Here is a 20,650-nt window from a genome sequence, read left to right on the forward strand (position 1 = left end):
ATTCTAAATGTATTGATTTGTAGTGAATACAGTAAAGATCTGCTTCTACAAATTTGTAGTAGAAAACTGCCTGAAGAGTTACCATAAAATTTCCTTTCTCTTTCAACTTCAATAAAGATAGATAGTAGACAATTGTCTATAGTAGAGATCATAGTATTAGTCATAGTATTATGTAAGTATTTGACATTTTGTTGTTGTTTCATTAAGTTTGTAGTTGATGTCAGCTTTATATCAAAGAATTCAACAGCACAGTCCACTAGCCTCACCAGAATTATTTACTTGAAATTTACTTGAAATTTTGAAAGTAGCTGCATGAGTTCATAGAATATCCATGTGAACCACAGATGTTCTCTCAATAAGTACAAGACTAACTACAATTTACAAAGCTGTTTTATACCACAGTGAACAGTTACTTCACACATTATATGTAACTGACATACCCACACAAATGTGGGAAATTTTGTGAACTCATAGCTAGAGCTATTTGGTCTAACTCAGTGATGTGTTGTAAATTTTGACTTGAGGTTTCTTGAATGTTATATTGACCTGAGAGTAGATCAGTGCTATCTCATGTGATTCTATAGTAAATACAGAATGGTGAGGTAGAATAACAGTTCAGTCTAATAATATCACATACAGTTTGTAAACTTGTCTACATGCATTTACTGCATGGAGGGGGGGGGGGGTCATCTTGGTCATAGTACACAGCTATTCTCATGTATCCATGGAAGCTTTGCCAGCTCAGTTGTTATAGCAGACAGTTATAATTTCAAGTATAACTGAAGGGATTGGGAATGCACTGTATGAATATTCTAGATCTACGCATGGTGTCTAATTAACTCTGTAAAAAGCTTGAGATTCGATGCCACAGATAGCACTAGGCTACTATATGAGGTGAGCACTGGGACATTTTCTAACTTGAAAGGTATAGCTATTTAAAGTAATTGTTAAATACTGACAATTGACTGAAGCCATAGCCAGTGGATTTAGAATGTGTAAAAGAAAGTCAATGCCTGTGGACATGTTATACAATAACCTTCTATTCATCTGGCAGGAATAAGATTAACAATCAATCACTTCTTCATACTGGAAAAACCACACCAATAATACTGAACCAATTTTGACTTGCTTACATAACATAATCTTTCAAAAAACTTTGTTTGTGTAGTCAATAATTTCATACACTCATTTAGTTGTATTGTATTCTTGACCGCTGGTAAACTCTTTTATCAAAATTAGTTCTGTTTTCTAAGAATATGAGATGTTATTGTAGTAATATGAATGTTTTATAATAACCATTTACATGGAATGTAGACTGAGATAATAAATATTAATTTTAATAAAGATTAAAGTGTTCTTTATTGTTCTTTTTCATTCACATTTCGAAGAAATATTTGTACTGGAACAAGCAATTAGTAATAGTCAACAGTGTCACAAAGCTGTTCAATTTTGCAAACAAAGGTATGCTGATGCATTTGACTTCTATTTGCAGAAACTATTCCACTTCCACATCTGTACTAGTTCAAACAATTGTACTAATGGACTTGTAAGACTTGTGTTTTTTCATCTTGAGTGCTTGTCCTACCAGACATTTCACTTTGCACTAACCACACTTTCGCCTGAAGTAAGTAACAATTATGCAAGTCCTCTATTAATGTAATTATATCTTTCCTGACTGTATCATGCTGAAAATCTGTCCAATAGTTTGACTAATCTTAAGAAACTAAGGAGTCCAAGAGCACTGAGGTGGCCACCCAAGGCAGTTGAAAGATATAAGAAAGTTGACATTGTCACCTTGGGAAAGCAAAGAACAAAGGTGACAATTTCATATTTCTCATTATGATTCCAGTGGTTGATACTTTTTAAGCAGGTGAAGAACAACAGTCAAATACTTGTACACACATTTCTCTCTTTGTTTTCCATGTCTGTTCAAGAATTCTTGAAATGGACTTTCTTTGCTCGAGGAGGTAGGTGTCTAAGAAACAGAACAGAAACATGAATTGTTTGAGCATGCATGTTAGTTCAACTCTAAAATAATTTTTAAATATCCTATAATATTTATTACAGAGGAGTTCACTAATATAGAATCATCAAAGGGAAAAGACTGTCAGCAAAGGATAGAATGTATAACACTGATGTCATTCTGACAATTACACCCATTTAGTAGTCAGAATTTTTGCATTTGTATATGCTTGTTCATTTTGACTTTCCTGCCACGCATTGTTTGAGTAAATTGTTGCTTAGAACTTGCACTATTACAGGGTTAGTAATGAAAAGTGTGTGGTTATGAACAATTTGTATATACCCGGTATTTCATAAATACTGAGTTATTCTGCTTGCCAAATTACAACTTCAAAGATAGAGTAGTGTTCTGTGATACACAACCAAGTTACTTTTTTTCACATCTACATTTCGGCAACATCACTGTTGCCTTCCTCAAGACAAACTGACAATGATTACTCTTCACCACTAGATGGTGGTATGGTGAAAAAAAAGTAACTTGGTTGTGTATCGAAGAACACTACTCATTAAAGTTCCAACCTTATGGGCCTGTTTATACTGAGTATAGCTTCAATGACCTAAATGACAACCACAGTTTTAATTTTATTTTTACTTCACTTTAGTACAGGTTATATATCTGTGAAAGACACTTACATGGATGGCAACATTCTGGATGATTTCCTCATACTTCTTGTACTGGTACTTTCAGATTCTTGTCTGTGTACTTGATTTGGTTGTGTTTGTTGAGATGCTGCTGGTTCACTTTGTTCTCTTCTAGTAATGGCCACAACATCAGAACTTGTCTGAACATCAGTGTCATTTAAGTTATCTTGACTTTGATAGGGATTAACAGTAGCCAACCTACCCTGGACCATCTACAATAAAAAAATATACATATTATATTTCACTTCTGAGCAAGAAATTTATCCCTTTTATTATTTACATGTTATATATTTACAATCAAAATCAAAGTGCAATAGTATAGTATATATGAGTGGCATAGTGTAGTATTATCAGTTTTCAAATTCAAGGATTGTATACTCGCATAATCACATTGACGTAGAATATTTATAACTGATACTCTGAATTCTAGCACAGTATGTGAAGACACAAATTACAGTTTGTTTTTGTTCATAAATCACTTAAGATCAAAACCACTGACTGGTTATTAGTTAAATGTTTTGCTTGTTTGTTCAAAATGATGAATCTAAGTTCAAACTTGTACATACATCAGCTGCCAAAAACACCAGTTCAAAGTAATAATAGAATAATAAGTTATTTAAGCCTGCTGTCAAATTTTTACCCAATGAATGGTTTACCTGTATTCTACTATTTCTGTGTTTTTGATTTTGACTTTGTGAAACTTTTCTTGTTTTCATATTTTGTCTTTGTTGAAGCTGTTTTTGCCACTGTTTTTGTTGTAGCTGCTGTAGTTCTAACCTGTATACTTCACACATTTCCTCCATTGAGTATGCTTTGCATGATTCAAGTTCCATTTGTAACCTGTATGGTGAGAAACAGTACAAGTTAGGTATATGTAGGGCTTCACATTTGAATAAAATGAAAAACAAAATAAAAGATAACATGTATGTTTGAGGGCGCTGTTCCAAAAAAGTTGTATGTCCGCCGTAAAAAATTTGACCTTGCATGGGGATGCAAGGCTTTATATTATACAATAAGCAAATTTCTTTGAGTAAGATCTGTCATGTAAAAGCACCTCATAATTGTAAAATATTAAAACATTTTAAAAAAAATACAATCCCACCCCCTCCAATAAAAAGAAAATACACAAGAAAATACATTTAACATAAATCTATACTGAATAATATTTAGAACTTCAATGAATAATATTGAGAGATCAAAATTTACAGGGTCAAAATGATTGTTATACTTTGTTTACATTTGATACAATGCAAGTGTTACTTTAGTACATCATAATTTCATTGAAGGTGGGGAATTAAGTGTACACATTTTATATAGAGACAACATTTTACCTTTGAAATTCTGGATCAGTCTGTGGTTTCTTAGCAACTGACATCTTCCTTTTCTCTAACTCTATTATCACAGCATGTTCCTTCTCAATTTCTGTTTCTAATTCTTGAAATTATAGGACAGAATATGATAAATAGTTAAACATGTTGAAATTATATGTAATTTTCTATCTCAATGATTTAAAAAAAATAATTTTTCAAACTCAGAATGTAAATAATTAACCATAAAGTATATTCTAGCTAAATCACTAAGCTTCTTAAGGTGATGTTTTGTTTGGTTCAATTTAGTGATTTCGCAGAATATGCTAGGTACATTTTTTACGCTCTGAGTTCAGAACAGATGCAAAATATGATTCCTGAGCAAGAAAACAATGTTTTTGGTTGTATTTCAATAATATTTTTTTAAACAATATATATAACAAGTTTACTGTGTATGACACTTAAAATATATGGTGGTAGGATAGGATATTTTAACTTGTAAAATTGATAGTGTTGCTTTTGTCTGTTCAGCTCTACATTTTTGTTGTTGCAATGATTCAGATAAAAATGGTCTTTATTCCATCTATACTATTATCGCAGTATATTCCCTTAGGACTATCTCAAGGCAAATTGAGGCAATGAAATTTCCTTAAATCAGAATACCATGAATTTTCTGTAGAATATCTTCTAACTCCAATTTTAGTAGACACTTGTCTTCCTCCAAGCACTGCACTTGTTCACGGTGGCTCTTGAAAGTAGTTAATTCTGATTTTACAATAAAAAAGCACATTTTAAATAATGACCCCTTTTTTTATCATGATTTTTTTATTAACTGACTCATATAAAAGGTAGGTTTTGCCATTCTGATTGAACATACTGTATATGCTGAGTCTACAAACAGAAATGCACATATTGTGAAACCATGAGATGCTAATTTTTGGAATTCAGACTCTGAGTGAAGTATATCATACATAATTTAATGAATAAAAAACAGCACAATGTATATCATTAGGCCCTCATTTTCTAACATTAAAAGAACAAGAAATAAAATACCTACAGGAAATACCAGGGCATGGTGAATGAGTGAAAATGCATAAAAGTGACAGACATCACAATCTACGTGTCTTGGAAATAAAAGTATTAAACATTTACTATAACTTTGTTAGAAAAAATTGCGACCTCATTCTTAGTACCTATCAAGTAAAGAATCAAGGATCACCATACATGTTTTTGAAGTAGAGGTACAAATTATCTTATGATTAACCTAGTTTAGAATCAAATGTGGCAACCAAATACTGTGTTACATGTAACTCTATTGGAAAATAAAAGCTTGTCGATTTCCTCGAAAACAAGATGGTGAATCTTAAATTTCTTCTTTTCTTTTCTTTTTTCAAAAGGGCAAGGAAGAAGCTTTTATATGGCAAAGTTTGGATAGATTTGAATGATTTTGGTTTCAGACAATTGGCTATTGCTGACTTTTCAAGTACTTGTATGTTCACATATACCTGGAGTTTAAATTTTAATCTTAGTAACAGTGTTTTTAAGGTTGGAGAACCTTGGTAACAGAAAGGGAGAAAGGGGTAAAAATGACAGTGTTTTCCTATATTGTCTATGGTAATTTTGTTATGGTAATTTTTGTTGTTTTGTTTTGTTTTATTTTGTTTTGTTACCTTACTTTATATTGTCTATGGTAATTTTGTTAGGGAATCCAGGTAAAATAACATGGAATCCCAGTTATTTTAATTTTGAATTTTAGATTTTACCTACTTAGCAAAAATACTGTAGTAATCTACATAATGGATCAAAATTTAAAAGTCTAGATGTTACCTTTCTCTAGTATTTCTTCCTCTTGCATCAATTTGGTAAGTTTGGTTTTTGCTTCATCCTGCCTTAATTTTTGACCACTTTCACATAAATCATATCTCTTGTTGAACTTTTGAATTTTGAACACAAAATTTTCTCTTCTTTTGAGAGCTGTTGTCTGTGTCTCTTCCTTTAGTTGATATAATATTGATACATAGAGAAATAAAGCATAGAGTATTGTATACATTAACAGAACAGACCAATGTTATTGTCATGGTGATATTTAAGCAATAAACCACCCCCTGGGAATGGTATACCAAGAGGTTTTGACCAGTGAATGAAATATATGCACGAGCGATAGCGAGTGCATATATTGAGTTCTCTGGTCAAAACCGAACAGTGAACATCAAAATTTGGATGCGTGCCAACTGTGCATTGTCGCTCATTTTAGACGCGCTATTTCGATGTCTAGACCAATCAGATCTCTCGATTTGCGCCATCAATATACTGGTATAATATAATTTGCAATTTGGTAGCCTTTTATTTGAATTTTTTGCAAATTGATATCTAAAAAATTATGATTTTTATTACATGAAGTTATCAAATGAAAAAATAGAATTTTAGTTCTTACCAAATTACTTGTATAAAGAGTTTGGCTTGCCACCAGTTCCTGAACTTGTTCTTGTAAAATGCCTTCTTTACTTTTGAGCCATTTCAGTTTCAGTTCTTCGTCACCTAATGTTTGATACTTAAAAGTTATGAAATAGAAGACAAAAATATAGATTATACATCCTGGCTTATAAGTATCCCTTACATAGACTGCCTATATGCTTTCAGTTTGGCTCTGAGGTATAATAAATCATTATTATTTATATGTATATTTATTATGCATTTATTCATTTCTATTCATATATTTATTATTCATTTATTTAATCAAGGCAATGCATACATGCATTTGTTTACTTGCATGGAAATAAAATTTATGAAATACACATCATAAACAGGAAATAGATAGCATCAACATCTAAGGTAAAAACATGATGAAAGATGGCAAAGTATATACAACACAATTTTGTGTTCAATTTTTCATCAAAAAGTAAAAGCAGATCTATAAAGATAAATTTTAAGATTACATAAAATCAGACAGGTTAGGAGAAAGACATATGTCAAGCTGGGTCATGACTTATTAAATGGAAACCACAAAATGACTGCTTACCATATTGCAGTCTATTTGGACAGATATGAACATGGACTTCATTATCTTAATTGGAGAATACAAAGTTAAAGAGTTTGTATATGTCTAATGAATTCTTCACCAGTAAAGGGAAGGGGACGGCACATGCCAAAACAAAGCTCGTTGAGATGCAAGTAGACAAGCTAATCCTTTGCCTATCAATCTTTCAGGTTAAAAGTTGTTGTGGTACTTATCATTTTCACCACACCTTTTCATTGCATACCTTTAAAAGTAACTGTTCTCTTAATGCCTTCACCTCTTTATTTGTATCTATTACCAGTTCATGAACAACGTTTGTTTCAGTTTTATCTGAAATTCAGAAAATAAAGACTATAATGTTAAAAATGTCCCCTCTTTCTATTTGTGAGAACATTAAAAAAAACATGAGTACAGTCAAAGTTCTTACTGTATCAAAAAATGCAGGGATATAAAAAACGTTTAATGTTTGCCAGAAGTTCAGATAACTGAGACTATATGTATTAAAATGCCTTCTCTTTAAAACATCAGAAGTTCTAAAAGTTATCGGAAAATGATAGAGCAATGCAGAAATATAAAAACCTATTTAATTATTGCACAAAATTCAGCAACAAATTCTGTAATTGAGACGTCATAAAAATTAAGTACTGTGAATTCTCAAAGTTCTATTATTAGTATTAATATCACATGTAAAATTATGGGTATCAAAGCTAGCTGACAAAGACAATCAAATATTGATAAGTGTTTATATACTAGTAAATGATATGGCCAGGGACGGTATTTTGACATTGGTCCTTGGGTGGTGTAAATGAGGCAATGTCACAATCGAGTTACTCGTACTCCCATCCCAAGTCCGTCTACGTCTGCAAACGTAAACAGGACTACAAATTATGTAACGCTATCTTCGTTGTTATTCAAATATTTAATTTAATAAATTCAATTTACAGTGTTTGAGTTCTGAATCATAGACCCTACAGTGCAACGTTGGTGTAGGGTCTATGACTGAATCAATAATAAATATTACAGGTGCAACATTTAATTTTAAAATTTCCGAGTTTTCATGAATTATCGTAAAATACCAGAAATGAAATTGTATGACATGACATGCCACTTACTTTTTATCAAATAATTTCGCCTTGCTTGAGCTTTCTGCTCGGACTGCAAAATTTGGACAAATAATTCATCAAGACTCATGGTTCACAGAAGCCTTTCTCAAATTCTTCGTACGTTTGCTAATTTTTTAAAATACTCTTTAAGGAGTAGACTTGTCACATCTGGATTTTATCGTCCGAGAAATGTAAAAGGTCGTCTGCTGCTTTTCATACATGTAATACCGGAAGCGGAAATAAAAGATATGGCCCATGATCTTAACCAATCGAAAGTGTTCTAAATGATGTCATAGGTCGGTGAGGTAAGTCACTAAAAGTGGAAGATGAGCTCATACTGCTGGCGCGATATTCATGTTTGTTTATTGTGTTGTGGGCAGGGCCTCGCAAATGATGACTCACCTGACCTATATAAAGACTGCAGATACAGCAAGGTAACGGCAGTGAGAGCAACATTCTCTAGGTAGCGCGAGAAGAATCCCGACCGAAAATCGTTATTATGGCAGACTCTGTGAGTACAACTTCAAGCAGTTCCAGCAAAGAAGACGTGAGAGTGGACATATCGGAGGCCGCGGGAGGCTGCAAAGCAGACGACAGCATCCCCGGTAACAAGACGCCTTGTGCCGCCCCTTCAAGCGCAACAGGTGACTCAGGCTGGGAAAAGCTCATACAGAAACAACGAAGGTAAGTTAACTTTTTTTTCCACCCACGCAATTTCAGTGAAAGTTTAAAGTTTATGTTGTTATCACGCATTACATGTATCATTGTATGTACCATTCAGAGCTTGAAAAAAAAGTAAATAACCCCTTATGTGTAATAACTCGGTTGTAACCGCGATTGTCATCTACACGGAAAATATGTCATTTTAATACATGCCGGCATGTGTTAAAATGACACATTTTCCGTGTTACCCAATGTTTTAAGGAAATAAAAAGTAATATGATCTAGGCAGAGTGCAATATACAGAACTGCAGAGAATAAATACCAACCACCAGGCGATTTATTCAGTTTAGAAATAATTTTTTTTTGGTGTTGAACGGGCAGAACTCGACTTCGACAGAGAAAACGAATAATAGTACCCATTTGGAAAATAAAAGTAAAATAGAAATTTCGCAAGCAACACCCCTGCAGATATTTGTAGTTCATTGTTTTAACCTAGACTTGAGCTTGCTGTTATATACTGCAAGCTATCAAGTATTTGGATTAATCTGATATACAAATTATATGCTGTGTGAATATAATAAAAGTACATATTTATGAAACACCTTCCACAACTAAGATATTATGCTCATAGTGCTCTAAGATATGTGCACACAGTTTGAAAGGATAATATACAAGTACTGATAAAGTAAATAAACTGTTTTATTTTTACTTTTTGAGTCAAATTGACAACCAAAGTGCTATGACTCATACTAGCATGTACTCAGAGTCATTTGATCTTGTGACTAAAAATGCTACCAGTAGCTATTTCACCCAGGTCAAGAGAAAGTCTTATAGTTACGATACATCAGAATATACCAATACATTTGCCTGTGTGTACTAGTTTAGGTATTTAGTGTACATTCTTCTTTATTTTCCAGTGAGCTCATGTTCGAACTCAGAAAACTACAGCATGGTGAAAAACCAGTCACTGGGAAAGATGCCCGCCAGAAAGTGGAGAATTTCCTACAAGAGCAAACCAATCCAAGAATGAATACAAGACCAGAACGTTCCCCTAATGACCCTTTAGTGTTAGAAGTACAGGGACTCTTTGAACGAAGAAGAGTAACATCAGTCCTTGAGAGTTCATCATTTAAACGAGACCTAGAAAATGTCATCCGTGGAACCATAATTAGACAGGAAGGAGGAGCCGATAAGGCACACAGAGAGCGACGTGAACAGGAGAGAGCTGCAGGTGCTATGATGAATACTGAGGACAACTGGGACACTTTGAGTCAGTCAAGCTTTGTCAGTGCTGTCAGCTCACATTCTTCAATGGATCATTTGACATGGCCTGCACCACCATCATTCACACCACCCCATGTGCCAACAAACCAACCCTACCCAATGATGAACATACCACCACCACCACCAGCACTACCACCCCAACCACAACCCACAATGATGAATCAGTTCCCACCACAGTATCCACAGCAACACCAGTCACCATGGCCACAGATGCCACAGCAACAATCACCATGGCCACAGATGCCACAGCAACAAGGACATATGAATATGACTCATCAGTGGCAACGAATGCATCAGCATCCAATGCCAGCAGCACAACCACAGCAGATGTACCATGGAATGTCACCATGGCAACAAATGCCACAACAACCATTCCCACATCAGCCACAGACACAAGGATGGCAACAGAGGCAGCCAACACAAGTACGAAACCAATGGCAACAACAGCCACCCAATGCCAGAATACGTTTACCACAGCAGTAAGTATACTTTGTAAATAATACAAAAGAATCTTAAGACGCATGAGTGCCAGTGTGATCGTGTAAACATGATATTTGCATGAGTGTTTGTGGTTTGTGACCAAACTTTCAAGAGGGAAGTGAATGATATATTACAGCAGAAACTGCTACAAGCACATGTGCAAATACCAGAGTACCCATATTTGCACTGATATTATTTGATATATTTATCTGAAAGCACAAATTTCATAAAAATGCAAGTCTGTGCATGAGATTTCTCATAGAATATGGAATAATGGCATACTTACTTCCATATAAGTATGTACATGTACTAATGTTTTTGTTGGTGGTGGCAGTGTAAATGCCACTAGTATGTGTGTACACCAAGGCAAGTATTCATTTGTACATAATGTAATTATTGTATGATATTTTAAAATCATATAATATGTAAATATCCTATGACAAAACTTTAAAGAAAAGCCCATTTTCCCTTAATTAATGCATCTGATACAAATAAAAAGACCGAAGTCATTTATTCTGTCTGGATAAGTGCAAACAGTGTAGTTTTAGAGCCAGATGTTATGATCATGGTCCATACAAAAAATGTGGTCTGTTTACAAAAAAATAGTCTGGGTAATTTAAACTTTTGTGTATGATATTTTCAGGCAGCAACCACAGACTGGGAGTGATCCAGGGCAAGTCAGAGAGGCTCAGAGAGAGGAACTTGTTTCTGAAATTAGTGAGCTTGTTCATAGAAGACTGGTATCACAAAGTTTGGATGGTGATCTCAGAGGACGTCTTGAAATTCACTTGCAGGTAAGAATTCATTGTCACCTTGTCATACGATGTTTTGTCATTTTCTCAATAAAAACTTGATGTCTATCTTAGGATTTCAAAGGTGTGGGGCTTAGCAAATTTCATATTTACTGTTAGAAATGACCTCTAAGTGTGGCAATTTCTTTTTTTCAACTATGTTATTTAAAGGCTTCCTTATTGTTCACTTCAGATGCTTAGATGTTATTCCCCAATATTTGTCTTCATTCAGCCAAGGAAAATATGAGAGACCTAAGGTTCCTTTGTCACGATGCGTCACTAGATGAGTAGTGAAAATCCTTAGATCACAAGTATTTTCCGGCTGAAAGAAAAATATTGCAGAATAACATAATTATACCAGCACAAGTAATATCAAAGACATTTTGGGGAAAGTAATTTTGATGTTTTGACTCATATTTCAAAGCAGAACCAATGTAATAGACACACGTTATCATAACATAGAATGATCAGAGTACATATTCCATATTTTTTGTTGAACCTGGCTCGTGCATGGTATAATCAATAATTTGTTGTTGTTGTGTATTTGTTAACAGAGAAGATTAGAAGGAGCTTCTGAAAGAGTAGAAGGAGGAGAAACAGGTGTAGACAGACAACATGTTGCTGACTTTGTCAGATCTCTGAGGTCTAGTACACCCCACAGAAGAAATGATTTTAGTAACCTTGGTATACAAGTACCACTAACTGCAGAAGAAGAGATGTCTTACATGGTTAGTATATTTTGTTTTAGACATTCTCTATTTCTAGTTATAGAAGGATTAAAGTTCTTTGTTTGCTCTTCAGGTACCCATGTAGTCTTGCTGCCAGGCACGTGACTATCTTCCCTAATCTTTTTATGGATGCCGAGCAGCTTAGCCGCAAGAATAGAGGGACTTGTCAGGACTAAAATCCCTCACTTTTCGCGGCTTCACTGCTCAGGGCGCACTTTATGCACCTTACAAAGCTAACGGACAATAGTCACGAGTCTGGCAGCGAGACTAGTACCCATGCACAAGTTGTGATACTTCAGTCAGTGATTTATTCTTGGTTACCCAGAGTCTCACCACTGGTGGCGCTACAATGAGACCACCCAGACGAGAGTCTGGGGAAACATAATTCCAAGTCACCTGCACCGAAAGTCACACAGTAAATTTCTTCCATGTCATGAAAAACAGTCTTACAGGGCCCGTTCTTTGTAATTAAGATGAATCAGTCACTTGAGACATGCAAACCTGTCATGAAGGAACCTGGATGATGTGAAGTATTCCCCAGAATGCACTGCTCTGTGAGACGGATCCAGTGTGGGCGATTTGGGATCACCTTTCCCCAGGCTGTCACCTGGGTGGTCTCTTGGTAGAGCCCCCAGCAGTGAGAGTCTGGGTAACCAAGACTACAAGTGATCTAGATTCTAAAGTGGTTGGTTTGATATGGAGGCCTTCATGACAAATTCCAACCATTACACATACCAAAAACTGTTGTCTTACATACCTATTATGAAGGTTGGTTCAAAAAGTCACCTACTAGCATATTGTACAATTGATTTAAAGAAGTATATTACATCATTTCTAAATGTTATAAATTGCAGAGTAATGCCAATCCTATGTTGGAAACCATGAGACAAGAACTGGAAGAGTTGAAGAATATGGTGAGAATGAATTTTGAGATGCAGTTGGACATCCAGAGAGCTATACGACAGGAGGTGGCAGCAGCTTTAGCAACTGTTGCAGGTAAGAAATTATTTGTTTATAAGGCTGATTTCATTTTTTGTAACTTCCTGATTATTATTCAGTATTCATTTAGTATACGCAACAATTTCAGAATTACTAAAGGTACACATTACAACCAGATGGTGAACTGAAAGTGCTCCTTTGGGGTATTTTCTCAGTATTAGGCTGACTTGAGACAACAGAATTATACACTATAATGTATATTAATGTGTGTACAAAATTGTATGACATTTGAGAGCTGAAAAGCCTGATTTTGAAATTGAGCAAGTTAAATAAAAATATAAAAAAAATGTGCTCATAAATCACATTTATCTTTAAACAATTACATTTTATATCTTTTTTTCACTGACAGGTGGAAGCAATGCATCACCGAGTTGTGCACCAGCCTCCACTGCTCAACCACTTCAAGATGGAAATTGTTTGATCTGCTTGGATAGAGGGGTTGACAGTGTTCTATACCAGTGTGGTCACATGTGTGTCTGCATGACCTGTGGTCTACGACTCAAAGGTCAAGGGTTAAACTGCCCCATGTGTAGAGCACCGATACGTGATGTCATTCGAGCATATAGATGTGTTGCTGAAAATGTTGAAGAATCAAGTTAATATGCCTGCCTGTATTGACAATTTCATGGTATAATACCTTGTCAGAGAGAACACTATTGATAGGTGACCTGCCTGCAAGTAAAACCTCAGTACTGATAACACCTTACAATATACAGGTATATCCAAAAGATTTGGATAGAACACATGACCAGTTATGTAATAAGATAGAACTTCATGACATGTGAATACTAATGTTGCATACTCAATATAGTTGCAAGAGTGCTTGGATGTGTATTTTCATGAGTGAAGCAGAAATGAAAGTCCCACAAGAACAAGTGGAAATACCCCGGGTACTAACTCTAGCACCCACATCACAGGGTACGAGTGCTTTTATGATTATATATATATAGTTATCTGAAACACCAACATTTTGTAAAAATTGTTTAGTATCTACAATTATCCACATGAAAATGCTATTAGTTTATTCAGTTAAGATGGCACTATTTTGGGCATGACAAGTTTTTTCACTATCGCAACACATTTTTGCAACTTTTTCTAAGGTTTAGTATGATTATTTGTTAAACAGGTCAACATTTAACATATTGTATAATTAATATAGTATTTGTTTAATGGGCAGTTCCATTATCTTTTGTACTTACATTGCCATTTTGTATACTAGTATTGAATGATTATTTCATTTACCATAACTCAAATATTTGATTTGAGTCTAGTCCAATTTAAGATGTAGTTTCCTTCAGTATTGCCACACATGACAGTAACATTTGTATAGACTTCCTGCATATTAAAGTTGACATCAACAAATGAACACAGATAGAATTTTGTGCCACTCATTGTCATAAAAGTACACACCTCTTTATGGCACCACACCATCCATCTTATTTTTCATAACATAGAAAATATGCTCTGGCTTGCAAGAATGCCCCCATTGGACAAGCATGTTTCAAACAGCCAATCAAATACCACTATATCTTCATTTACATATTCATTTACTTGTTGATGCAAAGGAAGCAGGTGTTAATCATAACACAACTAATTCTGATTTGAAATATTTCTACTTTATTGAGTATATGGCCATTGGATGTATATACAAAACTGAAAACAGGGAAGCGTAGTATGTTTTTAAAAACACATGTAATAAATTTCTTTTGCATCATTCATAGATGGTAAAAAGTATTTTTCCTAAGAAAATGTATTTACATTGAAACCATATATGTATTTGCATAAAAACAATAAATAAATAGATACTCACATTAAGAAAATATTACTCCAAGTCTCTTTTTTAGAGGGCTAACATTTGTTTTATTTCTGGTAAAGTATGCTTGGCAACAAAGAATTTGTAGGCTACATATACTACAATTTACCAGACAATCTGAGAATTAAAGAGATTGCTTGTTATCCAACTAATACATACATATTCATATCTGGTTACAGAATACATTTTATAATCTCTGAGGTGTGTTCACTTATGCTACCTGGGTCGGTGGTCGTACTTGATTTGCACAATCATGATTTTGATTTATCTGATTGTAAACAAAACACTTGATCACAAACATGGTTATTTTACATGTAATAATTCCACAAAGTTTCTTGTATTTCCTAAAAATCAATTCATTTTACACCATCAAAATTGTTGTTATGACAACAAATGACCAGTCTGACTATTCACAAATGCTTTTTCTAATGGTTGCTATCTTGTAATCACATCAGTCATGGTTCAAGTCACCATTACTGTGATTATGCAATCAGGATTGTGATTGGTATTTACCAAACATGATGTTATGATTGTGATTCACTGACAATCATTGATAAGATATAAGTGTACAAATCAAACATACTCCAGGTGAGCATCAAAGAACCTCAAGTTGCCAAAAATTATGCGTGATGATCATGTGATGGCATACTCTGACTACCCAAAATTGATTCTCTTCATGCAATTGGGGAAGCATGAGGATTAACCCAACCCAACCTAACACGAATGACATTGGATCAATCTCATCAAGAGCTGAGTCCATACTTTAGAATACACACCCTGCTTCAAAAGTGGCTGACATATTTTGGGGAAAAAAATACAAATTTATTTATTTGTGAATCATAGATTTAATCGGTATAGCTTTTGAGTGCCCCACATGCCTTCAGTTTTTATGTGACTTGACACTCTCCTCGTGATGTAATTTGTATATAACTTACCAGTAGGAGAGGATTAAGGAAAGCTTCCCAAAGATGTGCAATGATAATCATTGGGACCCTTTAATAATATCTGTTGATATCTTCAGTCAAGAAATCCAACATACAGACTATGATATATCCCAATATGAATATTGTATGTCAGAGATTAATTAACTGGAGTGAACTAGATGGAAATTCAAGCTGTTTCTTTTTCTTCTTCTTCTTCTTACTAATAATTGATACGGAACTGGTAATCAAGCCTTTGGTTTACTAAGAATAGACACAAACTAAATCTATTGTTCTTTAATGTGGTAGATTACACCAGGGATGTATATACGTCCCTGATTACACAAGTGGGTGATAGCAGTTCCTCTGCTGTGCTATTCTTATCACCCTATGATCAACATAGTGTAAAATATAAGAAGTCCAAACACAGTACTACAAGTTCATGACTAGTTTTCAGAGACATCTCCCTACCGAGACTATAATTAACCAACATCCATTCAAAAGTTTATCACTGTTGTATCAACATGTTGCGACAATAGTTTTACTTTGTGTCCATCCACAGACAAGTAACATTGGTGTTACTTGTCTGTGGTCTATCTTAGAAAAGGCTCAACTACCACGGTAATAACTACACCTGGACTCTACTGACACAATTTCATTGAATATGTTTTCAAAACAAAAGCAAAAGAAACCTCTGTAAAACAACCATAGAATAGTGTGGCTGTATTTGTGCCATCATACTATTCATCAGTGAATAAAAGACTGATAGGTAATGGTAGACATTTAGCTGAGTATTCTCTCTTTGTCTCGCATTAAAAAAACACTTGCCCCAGAGTTGTGATTTTTCATACACATTCAAATAATAACCCTGGCTCCTTATGTCATAATATCTTCTATGTTGCTTGATTTTTTAAATTTTATTTATTTATTTACTGGATAACCAACAGGAGCTATTTTTCGGCTCCTTTGGTTCAGTGTTAATGCAGGAGGAACTGGAGTACCTGGGGAAAACCTGTGTTGTACAGTAGAGTCAAACTGAACGACACTTCTTACATACAGCATGGTAAATTTAATCAAACCCTGAATGGGTTGAAACCCCAACTGCAGTGGTTTAACCAAATGGACACAGACAACCCAATTTCTCAGTTGTAATGCACACTTCATAGTGGCTTTAAAATATGTTGGGTTCATGGCAGTGTCTATAGGTTACTCTTCTCAACGCTTTCCACCCACTTCCATTCAATATTGTGACATTTTCAGGGAAAAATTGTATTTTTAAAACTGCAGTAAGTGAATTGTAAAATCTTGAGTTGAGACTTGTAAGTTTCACCAAAGCACACATGAAAAATGTCCTCCTTGGAGTTCACGCAACCTTACTATCTAACTTTGATGTAACACATAACTACTTAGAACTTCACTTACAGTTATCACTAACAAACATATATATTCTATACAGCAAAACATCTCCTCTAATATTGTGGAACATACAGTATTTGACATCACTGCAGCTCCAGTACACAAAGTATACATATCAACACTGACATACATTTAAAATATCTATTCTACATGTAAACTGACATTACATATAGTATAAGTCAAAATTCTCTTTGTTGTAATCCAACCACAATAATCTCTCATTTCTGAACTACGAGTTTACTTCTTGTTTGAATCAACTAAAGTAAAGAGAACATACTCTTTCTAAACTGAAACATATTTTTCAACTTTCAGCATAGATTTTATATCCTGGTACAGTCAGTGTACAAGCACTGGTTTGGATTTGGCTTTCATTTTGACAGTTCAAGACCAAGTGTTGGGAAGGTGAATGCTAAATCTAAACCAGTGCCTTGATAAACTGACTAAATCCTTGCATAGACCACCAATAGAAGACAATGTTATATAAATCTTGCATTACAATCAAGACTTTTGACTGGGTATGCTACCAGTTAGATTGTGTCTAAGGGCAGCCTTAATTAATTCTGTGTTTCTCATGATCCAACTGACCTTCTTTTTCTTCAATCTGGTGAAATAAAAAATAAAAAATTGCCCTTTACGGCAGGATTATAAAAAAATCATGTCAATGACTGAGAAATGGCAATCCCTGGAGCATGTATCTGACCAAAAATGATCATTTACTGCTGAAATTCAGGAACTTTGATAAACAAATGGTTCAAAGTCTCCTTCTTTAAGTATAATTATGAATTGAAAGCATCACCAACATGTTTTCATACACTTACTTTTTTTACTTTTTAACATTTCTTAAGTGACCGACCATCTAACCCATCATTTTGGTTTTTATGACGAGAAAGATAGAATTAAGTATGGGTGTGCTAAGAAATCAAACTATAGCATGAGATGTACACATATAATTTTAATACATTAACCAATTTGGCAATCCACACTGAGCATGCTCAGATGCAATCTAAACTGAGCATGCTCAAAAGCAAAAGACTATAGATTATTATAGTTTGGGGTTACAAGACAGTGCCCTCTCTTGGTCTGAGTAACCAGGACGAGACTATTCATAATGACAAACATTTATGTTTATCAAATGAATGATACTATACTTCCCATCATGCACCATTCAAGATGGCATGTTTGCAAGTTATGCATATTGAGGTGGGTTTATACCAAGCTCCTACGCATTGATGCTTTACATCGCTTCAGTGACACCATGTTTACCTTATCATAGAGTTTATATTACACGTTCAACACCTTTTTGAATAGGATATTGTGGCACACAACTTTCAAGGTGTTGATAATAATTAATTTATCAAAAATGCCAATACTTTGTTCGAGGTTGGGCAAATGCAAAATTTCAGTGTTTTTGGTGACCTTTTCACAAATTTCATTTCAAGCAGTTTCAAGCAGGTAACAAAATTTTTCCTATATTTTCTAGAGGGATTTAAAATATCAGGATTTTTGACAAACTTTCCAAAAGTACATGAACCTGGGGAGTTAATTACATATTAAAATTATCTTATAATTTAAAAGAAAATTATTTGCCTCTATTTTGGTTTATTTAAATCAATGTCTCTATCACATCAAAGTGAAAATATTTGGTTATCCAAAAACTTTCATGCATCTCTCTAGTAATTAGTTAAAAATAGGATTGTAGCAAAATAGTTTTAGATAGTTGAAAATAGCTATTCCATAGCTTATGCAAACTCTAATTGAGCAAGATGACAGGACTGAGTTGTAAATAAAGTACGACTTAATTTTTGTGCTGACTGCGAGTTATATGACAAGTGAATTCAATCTTGTCTCTGCATTCGTAACCACATATTCCGCATTGAAATGGATGTCGTTTCCCATGACAACTCATGTGAAGTGTATAGATGACATTATCTGTGAAGAGAGTACCACAGTGGTGACAAGATTTCAAGTTATTTGGCAACTGTGCACATCTAGTGCAAGAAACACTTGGCTCTTCACTGGTTTGTGTGCTTTCTGTTCGGAAGGTTTTGCTAGGCTCTGGTCCCGATTTAACACTATCTGAACTCTGAATTTCCGGTGAGTTACTCGGTGGTGGCATATTTGTATTGTTCTGAGTTGGTATATTTTCAGGGTGATCTCTGTTATTTTTGGGAGATGGGCTTTCAAGAGGGCGCCTATGTTCTTGATATAGTCTGTTGTCTCTTGCTGTTGTTGATACAGTTGTCAGCAGGGGATTATTAGCCATTGTGGCCATACTGAGGGGTATCTGTGTTGGCATCATAGTGTGAGATAAAGGAGCTGTTATTGTATATGGCACACTTCTTATCTGAGGCACACCGATAGACTTTGTGGTGCTCGGAAAAAGTTTTAATGCTGCAGCTGTTTTTGGAAAATGACTATCGTTTGGCTGCTGGAAGTGATGTTCAACGTTCACATCATTTTGTTTTGGTGATGTCATTGCATTTGAGAAATGAAAGACTTGTTCATTTGTTGGAGGACTTTGCAACCCTGGTGCTACTTGTCTGTGTCTAATGTCATCTCTTTCCTCTGTTGTACAGCTCATATTAACTGATGCATACATCGATTCTGGAGATGAACTCATTTCGGAGGATGTTTCTGAAGACTGTGAGATGGGTGGATTGACTGAAAACACACTTGAAATTTTTGGCAATGGTTGCGACATACTATTGGTTGTATGCAGTGAAACTTTACAATCTGAAAAATCCTTATGACATTTCCTCATGTGAACTGTCACATTCCACTTATATCGGCTTTCGTATGAGCACCTCGCACATCGGAAGGGCTTCTCATTAGCGTTTGTGTGGATCTTGACATGTCGTAGGAGACTACTACGAAATGCACTGCTAAACGGGCAATACTGACAACAGTAAGGTTTGATACCAGTATGGATATTCATGTGATCGGTGTATGCTTGATGACATGATGCCACAAAGTGACACATACTACATTGAAATCTAGCTTGTGTTAACACATACTGTCCACCGCCACCACCTCCTTCTTCCTCGTGATTCATGGGTTCATCTTGACGTTCTTTACTTTCCTCCTCTGTGTCTTCATCTATCTCCTCTATACTCTCTTCATCAATGTATTCTTCCTCTTCTTTCACAATGTCTTTTGTTATTTTTTGTTCTGGCATCTTAGATGTCACCCATATGACTTGTTTCTCAGTGTCACTCATATTTTTCAGTGTTTCTAGTTGTGTAGCTCTACCTGCAATGTGATTAATAATATGTTACTCAATATGCATGGTAAGATTTCTGTAAAAAAAAAACCTCACATACAGCTGCTCGCACATCTAGTAAGTTCACTCCAATACACACTATTATGTATTGACTTTATAGCCAACAAATGTACTTGCCTTATCTGTCATCCCCTCCTATGTGACTCAGTTGCAGTGTTATAATGTTTGGAATAAAAAATTCATTTG

General features: G+C 34.8%; 3 protein-coding genes across 3 annotated transcripts; 1 reads left to right on the forward strand and 2 right to left on the reverse strand.

The window, feature by feature from the left end:
• Nucleotides 1-1,843: 1,843 nt before the first annotated feature.
• LOC144446968 (coiled-coil domain-containing protein 172-like) lies at nucleotides 1,844-8,262 on the reverse strand. The gene is made up of 9 exons (XM_078136834.1): nucleotides 8,100-8,262; nucleotides 7,232-7,317; nucleotides 6,406-6,522; nucleotides 5,799-5,964; nucleotides 4,635-4,736; nucleotides 3,996-4,098; nucleotides 3,321-3,504; nucleotides 2,656-2,876; nucleotides 1,844-1,975 (listed from the first exon to the last, which is right to left on the reverse strand). Exons 1-9 carry the CDS (start codon nucleotides 8,176-8,178, stop codon nucleotides 1,930-1,932), a joined length of 1,104 nt encoding a protein of 367 aa, XP_077992960.1. The 5' UTR covers nucleotides 8,179-8,262; the 3' UTR covers nucleotides 1,844-1,929.
• A 267-nt stretch (nucleotides 8,263-8,529) lies between these two features.
• Nucleotides 8,530-14,860, forward strand: LOC144446403 (uncharacterized). The gene is made up of 6 exons (XM_078136157.1): nucleotides 8,530-8,774; nucleotides 9,671-10,516; nucleotides 11,161-11,311; nucleotides 11,863-12,036; nucleotides 12,891-13,032; nucleotides 13,385-14,860. Exons 1-6 carry the CDS (start codon nucleotides 8,590-8,592, stop codon nucleotides 13,633-13,635), a joined length of 1,749 nt encoding a protein of 582 aa, XP_077992283.1. The 5' UTR covers nucleotides 8,530-8,589; the 3' UTR covers nucleotides 13,636-14,860.
• A 4,119-nt stretch (nucleotides 14,861-18,979) lies between these two features.
• LOC144446397 (uncharacterized) lies at nucleotides 18,980-20,401 on the reverse strand. Its single transcript, XM_078136151.1, has one exon. The coding sequence runs from the start codon at nucleotides 20,399-20,401 to the stop codon at nucleotides 18,980-18,982; it is 1,422 nt and encodes a 473-aa protein (XP_077992277.1).
• Between the last annotated feature and the right edge of the window lie 249 nt (nucleotides 20,402-20,650).

This window comes from Glandiceps talaboti, chromosome 15 (genome assembly GCF_964340395.1).
Source record: "Glandiceps talaboti chromosome 15, keGlaTala1.1, whole genome shotgun sequence".
NCBI lineage: Eukaryota > Metazoa > Hemichordata > Enteropneusta > Spengelidae > Glandiceps > Glandiceps talaboti.